At 39.5% G+C, this 19,405-nt stretch overlaps 1 protein-coding gene across 1 annotated transcript in view; it reads left to right on the top strand.

Annotated features, from left to right (window-relative positions):
- The window catches only part of stx8 (syntaxin 8), a 43,351-nt gene that overhangs the window by 3,049 nt on the left and 20,897 nt on the right, over positions 1-19,405 (top strand). Inside the window, exons 5-6 of the mRNA XM_083909092.1 lie at positions 3,152-3,285; positions 4,439-4,531. Coding sequence (XP_083765218.1) covers positions 3,152-3,285; positions 4,439-4,531 — 227 coding nt within the window. The remainder of the gene's footprint in view (positions 1-3,151; positions 3,286-4,438; positions 4,532-19,405) is intronic.

A 19,405-nucleotide genomic window follows, 5' to 3' on the forward strand; every position in this document is an offset into this window, starting at 1 on the left:
ATTTTCTTTGTTCAATCATTAAAATCGAATAATTTTGGTTTGTGGATAAAACAAGACATTCAAGAACATCGTCGTTTCCAGGTTTGACAAACACTGATCAACATTTTTTTTAATTTTATGACATATTATGGACAAAAGAGAAAATAATCGACACACACACAAAAATCGTACACTCTCAAATAAGGTTTCCAAAAGGGTTCCTCTGAAAACTCTTTCCCAAAGAAAGGGTTTTTCAAGGGTTCTTGGTTGAACCCTCCAAAAGGGTATAAAGGTTCTACCTGGATCCAAAAAGGGTTCTCCTATGAGGACAAGCCGAAGAACCTTATATGGTTCTACTTTTAAGAGTGTATATCATATTTCTATTGCATAAAAAATAAGTTAAAAATGTAACTTAAACTTAACTGTATTCCATCTGATAACACGGAGGGGACAAGATTTATGACCTTTATTTTGAAAGGCTGGCGTGTATATCCTGTAATCCTTGGATTGCCATAGCTGGAATCATCTACATTGTGGAAAAAGGAGATATTTGTCTGTTGTCATCTGAAAACGAAAGTTTTTGAGGAGTAACTGAAATAACATTAGAGCGAGAACAGCAATCAAAGTTTTCGAGGATCACTTTCACTCCACTGCCTTTCTCTGATATTGTTCTCAAGCTGTGGTTTTTGCGATTGATCTCCTCTCTCATCTTTTTTTTTTACAGACCACACACCCATTTACATAAAAGGATTCCGTGAAAGAATCTCAAATGTTTGTTGCTAATAAATTAGCGTGGCATATACAGCAATCATGTGGTCGTATGGTTTTTAGTTTGCTCACTGTGACTTAAATTTAATAGCGATATGCGGTGGCGGGTAATTTGGATTTGCGGCGAGGACGAGGACCCGTTTCCCACTGTGTGGTCTTCGAGAAGAGAATGTGGGAGGTGGCGGATTGGCCATGCTTGAATAATCTAATCTCTGAGCATTTTGAGTAAGAGAAAAGACATGGAGATTGCAAAGTGGAATTTAATCTAACCTGAAAACAATGCATTCTAAGCATCTCCATTTCAGGACCAGAGCAAGAGATGGACATGGCGGCCACATTTGAAAGCTCAAATAGTTGTAATTGGTTAAATCTTGCCTGTCCAAGTCACTCAGTCAGGACCTGGGTGCTCAGGATCCGATGGCGGCAATCTAGTGCTTTGTGGCTGCCAGAAGATGTGCCTGACTGATTTTGGCACTCCTCACTGACTGGTTAATTGGATCTTCACACACTGGGAACTTGCACGGAGGAAGTGGGCGGCCTGGCACACATCGTCATAGTAATCAAACATGTCAGACAGATTACCCCCTCCAGAATGCCTTGTTTCACCTACTCCTCTGATGGTATCAGGCTCAGCCGGGCAGCTTTGTCAGTGCTCTCACAATGGTTTACTGACCACTTGAAAAGCAGCTTGAAGTAGTCGCCGCACTATTTGGGTGAGAGAATAATAAAAAAAAGACATTAAAGGTGGACATTCAACAGCTCTGCCTTTTTTGAAAGACTGAGTTTTAGGCAACGTCCCATTTCTCCCTTTCTTAAAACGTCCACTTGGCCCGCAACCGTAAAAATTTCCCTCGTTGAGGGAAGTGGCTTCCCTATGGAATTGGGACACCACTATATGCAAATTAACGTAGTGAACGTAATGAATGTGCTAACCTACGTCACATTGTGACTCGCTACCGGTGGAGTGAGCTGGTTAGCTTGGTAGCTGGTTAGCTAGGTAGCCAGTTAGCTAGCTGCTTTCATAAATTGTTGTGTTCAAAGCTCAACGGCCCTCTGGATGTATATCAACCCAACTCATTCCAACACATTTAGACATTGTAACGTGCTTATTTGCGAAAATAAACTTACAACGAAATTGTTCCTCGGCAGATGTGGCTGCCATCTTTGTTGAAAAAAATAAGCCGACTCGCTGAATTCGCAAAGCATCATGGGTAATTTCTAGTGCTGTCAAGCGTTTACGTGTCAACGCGCATGACGTCATGTTTATGTGACTCTGGATTGTTAAAATGAGTTTCTAAAGTAGCGCTAAACTTTAAAAACCAAGGCACACATATGCAGTACACAGGTACAGCTGGTTATTTGTAGCGCTGCTCTTTTCGTTTAATAAACAGACCGCTCCAGTTCAACTGTAGGCACGCTAACGGCGCTAAAAGGAGCTAATGCAGCTAACGGAGCTGACTGGTAAACGGTGCCTGGACTCCAGTGTCGCAGCACGTAAACATGACGTCATGCGCGTCTTTTTCCCGTAAAAATCGCACTCCCCTTTGCTTGCCTCTACACGAGAACGTGCAAAATTTAGGGTTAGTGCAAAGATAAATGTACCAAGAAAAGATTAAGCTTTACAAGCTCAGCAATAGAAAAAACTACTTAACGATAGTGGTTTTATTTATTATTATTATCTATTTCTAAGGCGACACAGTGGTGTGGTGGTTGGAATGATTGCCGCTTGTTTTTATATGCTAGCCCTGTGGTTGACCTCGTGACCCTTGAAAAAGGAGACTCCATATCGCTGGCGGATGGTTTTTATTATCACCGCCATATTATATGGATAAGCCAACGTTGCGGCTCAGCCGGCGTGGATAAATCCAGCTTTCTCACAGAAACCCTGCACTCGTCGCTGCGAGACAGACACAGTAGGGGTCTGAAACACAGCTTTAAGCCATTAGCAGAAGAATGGTTTTCATACCACACACAGCAGTGTTTAGCACTTCACTGTAAAGCGCCGAAAGTTCTCTGGTCTGTCACTTTGTCTGAGTGGAACACTCCGCAGCAGTCCAGAGTTAGGCCTGTGACAGATTTACAGGCACTATTTTTACACTTGCGCAAGCTAACCTGGTCATTTTCAATCATTGAAGAACTTTAGACTAAAAGAACAAATAAATACTTTTTTTCTATGATCTAAGGGTTTTGGAACAGGCTCCGTACAGATGTGTTTGCAGCCAGAAAATATTAACTGTGTTTACTTGACTTGTGTGTTGGAATGGTGATTGACAGACAAAGAGTACTTTTCAGCTGTAGCACCCTGTTGATTTGATTTGTCTTTGATGCTTAAACCATTGCTGCTGTTCCATGATTTCATGAACGCAGCTTTTCCCAAACTAATTATTGATCCTGTGTTCCCTAGGTCGACGCTGATGGCCGGAGGGGCAGGGATGAGCGGTGGCGATGCAGTCAACCCATGGCTGATCAATGAGTCGGAGGAGACCAGAGGTTTGAACTTTGGGGAGATTAAACAGCAACAACATCGAATCATTGAAGGTAATTACATGTGATTGAATAAGTCATATTTGTACTAATATTTATCGGTGCTGGTCTTTCAGTAATCTTAAATAAATGGAAAATGCATCTCATTATTGATGATAGCTGGTAGCGGTGCTGTTAAAAGCAAAAGGTATTAAAAGGCCCTTCAAAAGTATTAAAAAGTCTTAATTGTCGTGCGTACACGTGATGTTTCGCAACAGCGGACGCGCTCCGCCTGGCATGAAATAATATCCGAAATATCACAAAATAAACTCCAAAATTGGGGAAACGTGAGTCAAAGTGTTATTTTAATGAACCTGGCCTTTGTTTTAATGTATTCTTTCGAGTTTTGTTCCTTTGTATGGTTGTGCGCTATATATATTTAATTGCAAACTAAAACAACAGCTTGAAGTGGCGATAAGGTCTTCAAATATTTGAGGAGGTCGCACTGAAATTAACTTCAGGATTCCTTCGTATAAAGTGTTTCCTTTTGTTAAATTGGGATATGGGAAAAAAAAAAAGATATGAAACACCTTGTAAAAGATGTTTCTTGGATGTGAACTGAACTGTAACAGCCCTGCTTTATTTAAATAGCGATCATCTAAATGACGTATTTGTCAGCCATTGCCTGCTTTTTCCCCCCGTTTCCCAACTTTGACACAAGTTGAACACCCAGATGTTAGTTCACCTGACTCCATGTGACACTTCATCGATGTGCGTGTCTCTCCACGATGATGATGATGATGATGACTCTGGTTATTGTCGATTTTTGGGATGAGAGATTCCTGCTAAGACAGCGAAACCAAACCACACGGTGGTTTTCACTTCTGGGATTCTTTGTGGAGTTGGGTAATGTTTAGCCCGACCCCAAGGTCATAAAAAAATCCTGTGGCAGAGAGCGTGTCAAACGTGGAATACTGTATAAGCCAAATTATTTTCTTTTCTTTTGCTCTTGTCTCCTCTCCACCATCACTGTTAACAGGAGTAACCCGTATGCAGGTGAAGTCCTGTCATACCTATCTCCTAAACACATAAAACTAAAGTTAGAACCTTGTGGTAACTTGCACTCTTTTTCTCTCTGCCTTATTTCCTGGCATATGCAATTTCTGGGTTTTTTCCCCCCCCTATTGAAATGTGTCATATTTAGCATTTATTTCCCCTCTCTTCTCAGCCCAGGATGCAGGCTTGGATGCACTTGCAGCTGTCATCAGCCGGCAGAAGATAATGGGCCAGGAGATCGGCAATGAGCTGGACGAACACAACGGTAAAGTTTAATGTGCATGTGTGTGTCTGAACATAATATTCATCGAAAAACATTCCAGACGCATTACACATTGCAGTGTGAAAGCAATCAAAGCCATTTCAATCCTGCAATGGAACAACTTGCCTCATGTAACGTGGTGAACAGTGATACTCCTGAACACACATTCACACAGTTGTAAAGACCTAACCCTAACCCTTAATCTGCCCTTAACCTAAACCCTATTCTAACCCTAACCCTAAAACCAGGTCGGAAACCTGAAAACGTCCTTATATTTATATATAAGGACAATTAGAAAGGTCTAAGTATGGAGCCTTGTGGGACGCCTACTGGACCCAACTGCATACATACAGAGTTTATTTAATATATGGTGGGTTCTGATACTTCTTACTTCCATGATATAAAATGCTAAAGGATATTTTATTCTAACCCTAAAACCAGGTCTTAAACCTGAAACTGTCATTTAAAGATACCAATATGTCCTCATGCTGTATGGTTGATATGTTTTTTGGTCAATAACACACACATTATTAGGAGTGACCTTGCACTCACATCACAACCGTCACAACTTTGTTATACTTTGTCTCCGAGGGAAAAGAACATCGCTCTTTCTAAAAGTCCTTAACGTAAGAGTTTTGTTCTCTGGAAACAGATCTGCTAATGCTGCTTTGAGTTATTTCAGGCCAAATACATCTTATCAGTCCATAAATAGCCTCCATCAAGGATAGAAAGTGTTGCGCGGAACAGAGAGCATCGTTCCAGACTCAGAAAGGTGCTACTTGAGACCTAAAACCTGTGTATGATCATCTATCAAGGGGTGAACAATAAAATCCTTTAATGCATTGCCTTCACAAGATGAATTATTGCAGTTAATAGGCTCCGGGGTGTTTATTTACAGAGTCGATGAAAGGTACGCTTGTCTTCCTATTGTTTTTTTTATCATTATAATGCAAGGTGATATAGTCATTGTCAATGGCACGGAGTCGCATCATTACTCAATGCTCGACACCTGCACATGATATACTGCACTGTATTAAATAGTGATTAGAGGGTGTTTGGCTAACAGCAGCAGTCTTTGACAGACTTTGTCGCATTTATAGTTTAATTTTCCAATATTCTTTGCATTAAAATTTCTATACTGGCATCTGCCAATGTGTTTGTTCAACTGTTTCTCTATAGTCACTTTATTTCTGGACATTCAAAAACGAATGGGTCAAATGCAATCTTCTATTTACTAAGTTTAAATTAACTGTAAAGCACAAAGGGCCAATGGTCACTCTTATAAAAATGAGTGCTGGGCACGTGGACGCATGACGCGTTGACGCTAGTCCAAGCACCGCTTACCAGTTAGCTTCGTTAGCTGCGTTAGCTCCTTCAGTGCCGTTAGCGCACCTACTGTCGAACTGGAGCGGTCTGTTTGTAAAAGGAAAAAAACAGCGATACAAATAACCAGCGTACCTGTTTTTAAAGGTTAGTGTTACTTTAGAGACTCATTTTAACAATTTGGAGTCACATTTACATCCATCACATGCGTCTTTTTCCTGTCAGTCGTCATGGAAACTTGTCATGCGTTAATGCGTGAATTAAGAAGTAGTGAGACGGAGTGTGTCGAGTCTAGACTTGTATGTTGGCCAACATCGACCTTCAATGCACAGTAAAGAGCTTCATCCGGGCCAATTGAATCTGCTTTTGTGGGTTAAAGAGGGGGGAAAAAAAAATTCTCACTGAGGCAGTCGGGGTTGGAATTTGTAAATGCATCCTCCGAGTTTGTCTGGTATGTGAGCTGTTGTATTTGTATCCTAGCAACCGACTTCCACCTGGGAAAAGAAGGTGTCGTACTATTCTGCAATATCCTGTCTGAACAGTTGTAGCCCAGACCAAGTCCAGAGAAACAAACGATCTCGCCCGTCTGCTGCTGGGAAACAATGGCAGATGTTTGGCTGATTTTGGTTTACACCGATGGTAGAAGGAGGAGGGGAAAGCCGATTGTGTTCGACCGCCCTCCTGTTACCATATTGAACAAGAGACGGATCATTGCTCTAATGCTCTGACTCGTATGTTTTTCTTCTCGCTTTTTCAGCTTGATGTCAATGTTTCCAATAATATGAACCTGAGTGGGTGATGGGAGAGCTGTAACTGAGAATTAGACCATCTCCACTGCAAATAAGCATGAAGGCAAATGGTTTTGGCTCTGGAAAACGCTTGTCTGTCACTACTCCTGTTTTCAGACCCCACAGGAGTGTGTTAAGTATAAATTTGATGTGAACTCAACACTTGGCTCAAAAACATCTATAGCACCTGTTTGTGTTATATTTGACTTCATATATCAGAATCCACAATTTATGGGTAAGCCTCTGGTTTATAAGACGCGCTGACATCAGGTAATGATTCACTTGGCCTACAGGGCCCTGGCCTTCCATAGCTTTTCTTCACCTCTCTTTTCTGACTTCCTGTTCTCCTTTGCCTCACTTCATCAGTCTGTTAAGGACCTCATCCCCATTCATTTCCCCACCGCTGCCTTGCCTTCTATGAATCTTATACCCGCTCATGATGAGTTGTAAAGTGTTGAAACATGGAGAATATAAATCATATGTACAGATTCATGGATTAGTGGCTGCTGGTGTGTTCCCTAAGCCTGTGTTGGTGTTTTTGTAGTAACACACACTTTTTTTTAAAAGAGAACCACGGTTAAAAAATGTTCCATATCCTGTTACTACTTATGAGGACCAATCACTATGAAATAGTCTTATAATATCACCAAAAGATAGGTGATGCTTATTTTTTGTCTTTTCAACCCATTATAAAAATGTAAATAAGGAAGTTAGCTTTTTGACTTATAGATGGATATAGTTCGATACTGTATGATTGAGGTTGATGTACACTCTTCGGAATAAGGGTCTCAAAAGGGTTCTTCTACAAGGGCTGAGGTTCTACTTTGCCATTTGCCATTTGCTTCTGAAAAACCCTTTCCAGAAGAAAGGGTTTTTCAAGGGTTCTTGGTAACACTAATGGTTCCAGTAAGAACCATTTTGATCCAGAGAACCCGTTGAAACCTCTTTCCTGAATTAAGTGTTTTAAAAGGGTTCTTGGTGGAACCTTTATAAAAAGTTTCTGCCTGGAGCCAAAAAGGGTTCTCCTATGAGGACAAGCTGAAGAACCTTTTATGGTTCTACTTAGCACTTTTATTTCTAATAGTGTATCATAAGCGCTTTTTAAAAATAAACAGTCATGGATACAGTCATTCACAGTGACACCTAAACCTAGTACCTAGAATACACTTTATGATAAAATAATTATTACAATTACATCGGTCTAAGTATGGAGCCTTGTGGGACGCCTACTGGACCCAACTGCATAGATACAGACTATTTAATGTATGGTGGCTTCTGATACTTCTTACTTCCACAATAAAAACTGCTAGAGGATATTTTAATGCTTTCAAAGAGCCGGGGAAAGTTGATTTGAGTAATAAAGCAGAGTTAATGCGAGGGTTCTTGTTGATCTTGACAATTGGTGTGTAACTTTTGGCGTCCGACCGTCTTTTCCGTCTTATAGGGCCCTGACCCTGATCACTGTACTGTGGCACTGTTTTCCTATAAATAGATTAAGCTCTTTGTAGTGAGGCCGCCCGAGTCAAGCTCATGACCCAAGTGCAGTGGAGGTTGCAGTCATTTCCTTTTGTGAGGAACGATTCCGGCTGAGGTCAGCGAGGAAGACGACCCCTTTCTGAGCTTTAGAGATGAACCCGAGGCCCTCAGTCACCGAAATAGACTCGCATTGTCGAAATCCGTTAGTCTGGGCTTCATGTGGCACCTAACATTAATTCACTGCATACTGATGATTTTCCCATTGTACTTGCCAGTCGTAACGAAATGAGAAACTCAGTCATGATTGCGCCGTGTTAAATTTAGCTAGACGATGCTCTGTCATCAGGTTTTTTTAAAAAATATATATATTTATATTTCTTACGTCATGTCACCAAAGATTCATTTATTTTCATTTCCACTATAAATGTTGCCAAAAATAGTCCAGCACATACCAACTGAAATGACTTGAATTTGCAGAACGTCCTCTCTCCTACCAAGAAAAATCAACAGTCATTTCACTTTATTAGTGTTGATATTTTTCAGTTTGTGGCTTGGAACGTGAACGTGGCTGCAAGAGTTAAATGCTCTCTCAATTGCTGGATTCTTTTAGGTGCTTTTTTTCCTCCTGTTTTAGTGGTAATAAAATACTGCTGCTCTGACATAGCGTATGGAATGTACTCTGAAAGCTCATGCGCTCACATTTAATTTTGCATCTTGTACAGAAAGTGCAGTTAAAAAGCATTTGATTTAGCCAAACACAGACATTATAATCATATACTGTATATACAGTGTACAACACATGATGTTCATCTGCATCAGCTGTTATGATCATAGTCCAAAAACAACGACACAACACAGAATTCATCTGGCGTTTTTTAGGTTAAATTTATCTGCTTCAGAAATCACCACCAAAAAGAAGGAAAAACATATTCAAATGAATCAAGACTCTGACATTTTTCCCACACACTTGTCTCCACGTAATTTTAACAGACCTTTGACAGCTCGAGCAGATCTGTTCTCAGATTAACTAAAACAACCGTTTCCTTTCCATGTCCTGACCTCCTTTTTCCCCTCGCTCTCTCTCTCTCTCTCCGTGATAATTTATTTATTTTTTTTCCTGCTCGGTATTCGACCCATCTTCATCTACACAGTAACAGCCACAGAATGTGTGGAGAGGAAAAAAACACACAAAAAAGACCTTAATTTGTATTGAAATGAGGGTCTGGAACAAATTTTAGATGGATCCAAGAGATTCTTTCATTCAGGGATTGCAACAGGTCTGACCACATGTGCACTCCATTTGTCTGAGATTTGGAGATAAGGAAAGTGAATCCCATTTTGGCATGACATGGAAGCAGCTCGGGTCCAGGGACAGTCATGTATTATGTAGCCCTTTTTTTTTTTTGCGCACTTTAGAGTCTTATTTTCATTTGGCAGAAATTGAAGATACTTTATATTTTTATAAGTTTACAATCATCTGAGGTAAGTTATTATATTTCATTATGCCAGAATTAGCCTTTTATATTCGTACCAGCTGCCGGGTCATCTCTATTGACCGTTTTGGTTTTGGACCAACATGTATTGTTGTATAATTATTTTATTTTGATGCCAAGTATAGACCACATAGGTTCTCCAATACTTTCAGAAGGGAAGGCTGAGATGAGGGATATTCAGCTGCGACTTCACCAATAAGTCTGGGTAAATTTGACATGTAACTGTGTACCGTACACTACCGTTCAAAAGTTTGGGGTCACCTATACAATTGTTTTATCCATCCATCCATCCATCCATCCATCCATCCAGCAGCTTGAGCAGAGAAGCCCAGACTTCCCTCTCATCAATTGTTGTTGTGTTTTCCATTAAAAGTCACATTTATTCATCAAAAGAGTTGCAAAATGAATAGAAAATATAGTCAAGACAATGACAAGATTAGAAATAATGATTTTTATTCAAAATAATAATGTTGCCCTTTCGTCAAAGAACCAGCAAAACTGTTTTCAGCTGTGCTAACATTATTGCACAAGGGTTTTCAAGGGTTTTCTAATCATCCAATAGCCTTCTAACGCGATTAGCAAACACAATGTACCATTAAAAACCAGACGTTTGCAGCTAGAATAGTTGTTTACCACATCAACAATGTATAGAGTGTATTTCTGATTCATTTAATGTTATATTCATTGAAAAAAATTTGATTTTCCTTCCAAAATAATGACATTTCTAAGTGACCACAAACTTTTGAATGGTAGTGTATGTAATGCTCAAGCATGTCTTGAACAAACCTGGTCTAAACGACTTCAATAAACTGTATTATGGTCTTTATAGCATTGCTAAAACAACAAATCTAATGGTGGCCTAATACGTTTACGAAGTGCTATAAATACAGGTAAAATAATGTCCTCTCCGTTCGTGAACCAGTGAATACAACTTATAATTTGATCACCGATTTAATTCTACATCAGCGGGGGCCGAGCTGGGCACCACTAATTACTTCCAAATAAACAGCAAAGTGAGAGGGACGAGATGCTAACCCCCCTACTTGCTTCTGCGTCCAGAAACGCACAAAAAAATAAACCACACTAATGATGACACTCCGCAGAAAGTCACCCGCAGATTGATAGACCGTTTGTTTGAAAAAACGAGGCCGGTCGCAGTGAGCCGCGCTTTTTCCAGAAAGCGTTGTTGTCATCATCGGAGGAATGAGAACATGGTCTGGTCGTGTGACCACCAGACTGGCTGACTGATGTTTGACTCGCAGGATTATAAATGATGGCGAGTGCTAACACAATAATTCTCATGCCATCGTGGATTTTCACTCATGCAACGTTTTGTAATCGGTGCTAAAGTGAGTGCTTATTATACAGCTCATATCATTGCATTTGCAAAAAGTCAGTGGCGCCTCCATTTCTGTTATGTATTTATTTTTTGTGTGATATCAGAATACATTAGCAACCCATCAACACCATAGCCATTTAGGTTTCGGCACATTTCATTTATTTTAGAGCGATTTTTACCTCAAATAACTAAAAAGTCATCAAATTCAATACTGCAGAACAACACTATAATTCAAAACAGTGGTGCCTTCACAAACCTTTTTTTATTGTAAAAAAATACCTTAGGGATCTAATTTTCAAAGTTTGAGGCAGAGGGCAGTTTTGAGTTTGATTCTGAGAGATGTGATAGAGTTCATGACTCTGTCACCCGCAGTTTGAACTCCTCTCTCTTTTTTTCCATTCTTCACACGACTGTTTGTTCTAACATTGATGTTTACAAATGAGTGCGGTGAGGATTCCAGAAAAGACTCCTTCCATATTTGTCGAGAGGCAGAGCGCTGACTAAAAGACTGTAACTGTAGTGGATGCTGCGTCATATCCAATTTATTCTAGTTTATTTACACTAAAACACTACACTACTTCTTTTCTTGATTGCTGCAATAGAAATACTTGTGGACTTACACTACCGTACAATTTTGTTTGTGTTTTCCATTAAAAGTCACACTTTTATTCATCAAAAGAGTTGCAAAATGAATAGAAAATACAGTCAAGACATTGACAAGATTAGAAATAATGATTTTTCTTTCGTCAAAGAACCAGCAAAACTGTTTTCAGCTGTGCTAACATCATTGCACAAGGGTTTTCAAGGGTTTTCTAATCATCCAATAGCCTTCTAACACCATTAGCAAACACAATGTACCATTAGAACACTGGAAATGGGCCTCTATACACCTATGTACATATTCCATTAAAAAACATGTTTGCAGCTAGAATAGTCGTTTACCACATCAACAATGTATAGAGTGTATTTCTGATTCATTTAATGTTGTATTTATTGGAAAAAAAGTGTTTTTCCTTCAAAATTAAAGACATTTCTAAGTAAGCCCAAACTTTTGAACGGTAGTGTATACTATTAATGGATTAGCGAATACATTTGGTTTCTCAATCCTGCATGTTTTAGATGTTTCCCTGCTCCAGCACACCTGTGGGTTAGGGTTTAGGGTTAAAGATAAACTACTGCTGTATGAAAAGCTGTCACAAACTCACTGCAGACACTGTGCGTGTGTCTATGATGGAGAGTACCTAGAGAAACCCGGGGTATGATGCAGCGACTGAGGTGTGGTCACTTCTGCTCAGCTCATCTGCAAACACCCGGATCACATACAGATGTCCACTCACAGGTCTGTGCAGAGGCTGTGTGTGTGTGCAGTCTGTCTTTTGTGTGTGTGTGTGTGTGTGGCTGTTTTCCCCCGTCCACTCCCCTGTACTCCATCCATCCTCAATAACACGCATGGCCACCACCAGACACTGGCAGTTGCAAGGGTTTTCATCAACTTGTGCAATAGTTCCTGAAAGTAAATGCACACATTAATGAAAAAAAAAGAAAGAAAGAGGTGTGATTTCACAGTAGTTTTTTTTTTTTTTTTTTTAATTTTCCCATCACTGTCTGTGAAGTAAGATGACGCAAGGCTTGGAAACAAACACTCAGGGACTGTGTGAGTTCTTTGAAGGGTTTGGTCTTATTACTGTCTTTTGAGTAATCTGGTTTTTACACTGTTTTAGAAGACATTTAAGTGAGTTTACAACATGTACTTCGTATTTTATTAGAGATGCAACATACGCTACCGTTCAAAAGTTTGGGGTCACTTAGAAATGTCCTTATTTTTGAAGGAAAAACGCTTTTTTTTCCCAATGAATATAACATTAAATGACTAATGGTACATTGTGTTTGCTAATGGCGTTAGAAGGCTATTGGATGTTTAGAAAACCCTTGAAAACCCTTGTGCAGTGATGTTAGCACAGCTGAAAACAGATTTGCTGGTTCTTTGACGAAAGAAAAATCATTATTTCTAATCTTTTGGTTGTCTTGACTATATTTTCTATTCATTTTGCAACTCTTTTCATAAATAAAAGTGTGACTTTTAATGGAAAACACCAAAAAATAGTTTAGTAACACCAAACTTTTGAACACTAGGGTATATTACAAGATACTATCATGTTTTTATCCAATGTGCCCATTTCGAAGGAAGTACCTTACCGTAACTCTGATTAGGAAGCAGACGTACAGTATTTAACACATGTTCATACATGTTTAATGCTGCAGAATAGACCTGATCTATGCAATCCTTACATCACATTATAAACATTCTTTACATTTTGCCCTGCAGCGTCTTTATTATCAGACGTCTAGACACACATATTAAGTCTTTGAAAGCAACATTTTACAGTGTATTTGCATGGTTTAGTGTCCACTTTTGTACTGTTGTCCTGACTTACTATAAATAAACATAAGTAGAACGCTGTAATATTGTCGAAAAAGTAAGTTAATCCTCTGGAAATGCAAAGTTTAAGCCATCATACAGGTAGATTACCTGCTTAGAATTAGGATGTTTGCACAGTCAAGCCACTGCTGTTATTTTTCTTCTTTTTTTGGGGGGGTGAGAATTGCCTCGTGCGTGTGGTATTTGTACAATTTAACGGCAAACTGATGTTGATACTGCGCGGTAATTTTTCCCCGGAGAGCTGTTGCGGGCAGATTGTCCAGGGGAAGCACATTTAGCCGTATACGTGTCGGTGGTATTGGTGGTCGGAGGGAATCCTCTGCAATTTAATCTGCCAGTTTGTGTGGATCTGGGGGTTAAAGGATTCCCTGCCATTTAACGGCACCTTATTTAGACTGACTCGGGCTTGGCTCGGCAGGTTAACGCAAGTGACGGCGGGAACAAATCTTCCCCCGTGTTTGTTTAATTGCTAACCGCTCTGGTTTGGAGGCCACGTTCAAAGGGACGACAAGCAGAGAAGAGAGAGAGAGAGAGAGAGAGAGAGAGAGAGCTGCCTCGCATTCCACTCAGCCTCAGGGAAGCATGGGTCATCCCAAATAATGAGTGGAAGGACTTACTTTACCGAGTCTACCTCAAACCCGAGCCAGCACGTGGTTCCCATTTCAGCACAGGGGGAAGATTGCACCTTCATCCGCTGGCCGTGTGTGTGTGCGTGTGTGCAGTGCCGTGCACACATACATCTGTTCCTCCGCAGCATACACAATAATCACGGTGCACACATGCACACACCAACATTGTGTGTATTTGAGAGTGTCAGAGTGTGAGATCATTGTGTTTGTTCTGAAAGTGTGCGCCACATGTCCAGCACATGTTGTCAGGTTGTGATTGGCATACGGGCCGTGTTTTTATCTGCATGAGGAGAGAGGCACAGAGGTCCGCTGGCCCAGTCTAGTCGAGATTGAATGAAGTTTTTGGGTTTTAAGGTTATGAAGGACCACACACACACACACACACACACACAGACACGCACACAATAGGGTTGGCTAATCTTACAAATGCACTGAATGTGCAAAGACGTTAAGGGAAGAAATTGTAAGTTTTCCTAATGTGAGGGAGGATTTTAGATGGAAAGTGGATAAGGGAAAAATGAGTTGACTCAGAAGTCTGAGTTTGAAACTCGGAATTCAGAGAAAATTAACAATTCTGAGTTTAAAATGAGAATTCATAGAAAAAAAAGATTTCTGAGTTTAAAATGAGAATTCAGAGAAAATTAAGAATTCTGAGCTAAAAGTCAGAATTCCAAGAATAAAAAGTCAGATTTTTGAGAAAAAAAATCAGAATTCTGAGTTTGAAGACATAATTCTGAGAATATAAAGAATTCTGAGTTTGAATTCTGAGTTTAAAGTCAGAATTCTGAATTTAAAGTCAGAATTTTGAGAATAAAGTCAGAATTCTGAGAAATAAAGAATTCTGAGTTTAAAGTCAAAATTCTGAGAATATAAAGTCAGAATTCTGAGAAAAAGTCAGAATTTTGAGAAAAAATCTGAATTCTGAGTTTAAATTCAGAATTCCGAGTTTAACATCAGAATTATGAGTTAAAGTCAGAATTATGAGTTTAAAGTCGGAACTCAAATTTTTTTAGTTTTTTTTTGAGACCCTAATCCTCTTCCATGGTATTAAAACCCCAATAAACAGAAGTAAAACAAAAAAAATGGAGCGGCAAAGGCAAATATGGACAAATATATAATAAAATGATCATTTAAAAACCAAATCTAAATTAATCTTAATTTATAGAACAGTTTTTAACATCCAGGCACCAAATTACCAAAGACATTTCAACTTAAAAAAATAAAAATGAACGTTAGTTAAATAAAATCTTGAATGTTTTATGTTTATTATATATTCTGATGTGTGTGCTTAGCATACGCTCTCTTTAAGAGTTTCCCCTGTCATAACCCTTCACATGGTTGGCACAGTGTAACTGTAGACACAACATACATTGTTAGCGCACTGAAGCGACACTGTACAGAAATGCCTTCGCTCTTCTAACCCACCTCACCTTCAAAGTGAGACTGTTTACTTTCATCCCTCTGGAAACAGTTACGAGTCTTTAATCATGCTGTAAAAAAAAATGTGTCACCTTTCAAGTGGGAAACACTTTACGGCCCGTTCATTTAATCTGTTATCTGATAATCCTGCATGTGTGCAATCGGACACAATCTGCAGACCAAACGGACGATGAGACACGTTATTTGACAAAAGCCAGAAAAAAAAAAAACTGCTTCATCTCACAAGTGAAACAAGAGGTTCTCCATTGGACTCTTTCTTGTATAAAATGTTGACGTCTGTTTTATGTGTTGTATGCACTGCACACATGAGCAAACACGCTCCCCTAAAAAAGGCTTTTCATCTGTTATCTAATCATTCTCATCTGTTTCAGTCTTGGTTTAATGCCGGCCCCCCGCATTGTTTCCAAGTTGCTATTGTTACACTTTTAAAACAAGCTCTGCTCTGTACTCTGTCTGCATTGACTATGACTATACAGGGCTTTTTTTTAATAATAATAATAATAATAATAATATATATCTAAATAAAACATAAACAGTATATGTAAGTAAAAGCACAGCATCTGACCAGACAAAACCAATCATGAAGCAGGTGTAGTTTCTAAAAATGGACTTCGACACTCTTAGAAATAAGGGTTCCAAAAGGGTCCTTCTACAAGGGCTGAGGTTCTACCTGGAAGCATTTGCTTCTGAAAAACTCTTTCCCGAAGAAAGGGTTTTTCAAGGGTTCTTGATAACACTAATGGTTCCAGTAAGAACCATTTTGATCCAGAGAACCCTTTAAAACCCCTTTCCCGAATAAACAATTTCAAAAGGGTTCTTGGTGGAACCCACCCAAAGGGTTCCAGGTGGAACCTTTATAAAAAGTTTCTGCCTGGATCCGAAAAGGGTTCTCTTATAAAGACAAGCCGAAGAACCTTATATGTTTCTACTTAGCACTTTTATTTCTGTAAAAAAAAAGTGTACCAAGGGAGTAATCCTTCAAAATTAATGAATTCTGAATTTCAGATCACTCCACTCCAACGGATTATTCCATGTCGAAGGAACAGCATATTTAAAAGATTTTTTTTCTTCTCCAAGTTCTGCTCTCAATCTCAGGTCCATCATCTGAGTGAAGGCCATATTGATTTTGGTTGTACTGTGGGTAGATGGATAGGAAGGAACCAGGCCAAGAATAGTTTTATATATATATATATAAAGATCAACCAATGTACAACACATCGATGGCCATTTAGCAATGAAATATAAAGTACAGTGATGTGTGTGATTTTCACAGCCAGTAATAAAGCATTTAGAAAGTTGCTAAAATCAAGTACTTCCTTTCCTTGAGTAAAAAAATTGGATTTGACAGGTTCTGATCAATGATGATACCCACATACTTGAAACATGACCATTTCCATCTCTTGTGTGGTTGAGATCTTTGGAAGATTATATGGTAGTTTTTTGCCATTAGAAAATAACATGAATTTCATGACACGCATGCAGAATTTCATAAATTGTCATAGAGATCTTTTACATATATAGAAAACTAGAGTGGCCCCAGGATATAACCCAGGGGCACGCCCTTTGACACAGAGAGCATGGCAAAGAACATCCAGTAAACTGAACAAGGAAAACTAATACAGCATGCTCAGAAAAGCCAGTGTTATGATTCCATCTGTGTCGAAGGCTTTAAGCTAATACCAAACACACAGTAAATTCACGTTGGTGCGCTATAAGACATCCATTATTAAACCCAACTAAATTGTTTTAATGATCTATTGAAATATTTCACTATTGCACTCAAATTTGTAGAAACATGAAACTGAGAGCTTCACACATGGACCACTAGTGGGCAGTAGAGTCACTGTAAGCACACCAGTAATGACCTGTAGTAGCACTGTTGTTACACCTTCCAAATGAAATAATTCATATGTGTTTGTGGTGGTGAAATGATGTGGAGTTAACGGCAGGTGAACAGGGAGTCATTACAAATTAGATGTGTTTCCTTCTTTCTTACCTCTGACTATTCAACGCCTCCTCCCTTTGAGCTGGAGGAGGAGCAGGGTAATTACATGACATCTGTAGGTACAGCTGTTTAAATGGCTGTCGCCCAGAATATGAGATTTAAACTGTATTTTTGTGTGTGTGTGTGTTATTCATGTGTCTCGTGTGTATGCAAGTGGTTTTACTCTGTGTCTTAAGTGTCTTTGCATGTGGCTCACAGTGTGTCCATGTGTTTGCTCACTGCCATGCTCCACTACTGGCTGTCCACAGGCCATGTGAGAGGCTGTTTCCTCTCAGGAGTAGGAAGTTGTTTCAGCCGCGCTATTGACCAAACATTTATTCTGGCCTCCATTTGTAGAGGGCAATTACCCTAAATGCACCACTAAGACTTTTCAGTAATTATCTTCATTCTATATGTGTCGACCAGGTGAGCCATGTGTTTCCCACCTCTGGGTGTGTACAAGCTTATCACAGTATAAAATCATTTATAGGTGCTAGGGATGGCTCCATACCACCGTTTTGTATTCGAAATAATACAGATATCACAGACTTGAGAGTGTGTACCGATTCTCACTCATCCAGGTCATTGTTCCAAGTCCCATTTGTCTAGATCTAAAATCCCAAAGACAAAATATCAGTCAGATATAGCCTTTAATCTTAATATTTATTTTCAGATTATTATGGCATTGGCTCAGCATTAGTATGTAGAGAAAATTACAAGATAAGATAAGCTAAGATAGAACTTTATTAATCCCGAAGGAAATTCTTGTTCCAGGTTGCTCTTTTGAATATATATTGAAATTGAAATACAAAAAATAAAGATGTTGCTGGTATTGATCTCAGTCTGAAAATAAACACGTTAGCTTTTATAATAATATAAGGAATTATAGAGTTTGATGGCCACAAGCAAGTAGACCTTCAGTTTTTATGTATTGCCATGTTTGCTGATTCACCAGATTCTACACATCTTCACTTCTCCTCTCTTGCATATGAGCGCATTATAAGAAGAAATATCACTCAAACATTTACACTGCCCATGTTCTGTTTAGCTGCAAGTGTGCCAATGTTGGCTGGCGTCTCAGCGTCAGATTGATATCTCCATAAAACTATACTGCCATGCCTCAATGTGATGATTAAATCACATCACAACGCGACTTTTGTTTGAAGTGCGCGTCGAGAGCTTCGCTGCGCTTGTTATCTTTCTATGATCCGTTATTTACTGTCCATTATCTTTCTATAAATTGCGACTTTGAACTCGAGGTCCGTATTGAAAGATGTCTCAGAAGGACACTCGTGATCGAAAGTAGAGTCCAGATTTCTTCTGAACAATAACACGGTGATATTTCACGTCCCGTATCCTCACCGATCTCACAGCAGATAAATACCATCTGTCCCCCAAACCTCTCTTTTCCGCTATAAAACATCTCTATCGAGGGGTAAAAACAGCTCAGGGTATGTTACAGCACACACTCTGGGAAGCGAAGGTCTGTCGGAAGTGTCTCACGTCCGGGAAGTGTGTGTGTGTGTGTGTGTTCATCTGTCTGGGGTGTGTCTGTCCCGTCTGCATCATGCTCGTCGACCACGTGTGTGCATGCGCGAGCATACGTGTCCTCCTCATGCGTGTGAGCGCGTTATGAGTATAACAGAGTCTGGCGTGAAGATCAAAGCAGCCTCCATAACTCCTCAGTCAGTCAGTCAGTCAGTCAGTCAGTTGGCAGACCACTCAGCGCTCTGCCGGGAAGCTCCGCGCACTGCGGGGGATTTAGAGTTACTAGACTCAGATCATTTCAATTAAAAACCAGATTTTTTTGTTGATTTTTTAATAAGCTGTTTACAAACCAGTCATAAAAGAGAAAGCTAATTGTACTTATTAAACAAAGCGGCTGCGCTTCAGTACAACACAAAAGCTTTAGATTTACATAAGAAACGAAAACACACCTACGACTACTGGTTTGTCTGCAAGAAC

The sequence above is a fragment of the Microchirus variegatus genome (genome assembly GCF_963457635.1).
Source record: "Microchirus variegatus genome assembly, chromosome: 23".
Classification (NCBI taxonomy): domain Eukaryota; kingdom Metazoa; phylum Chordata; class Actinopteri; order Pleuronectiformes; family Soleidae; genus Microchirus; species Microchirus variegatus.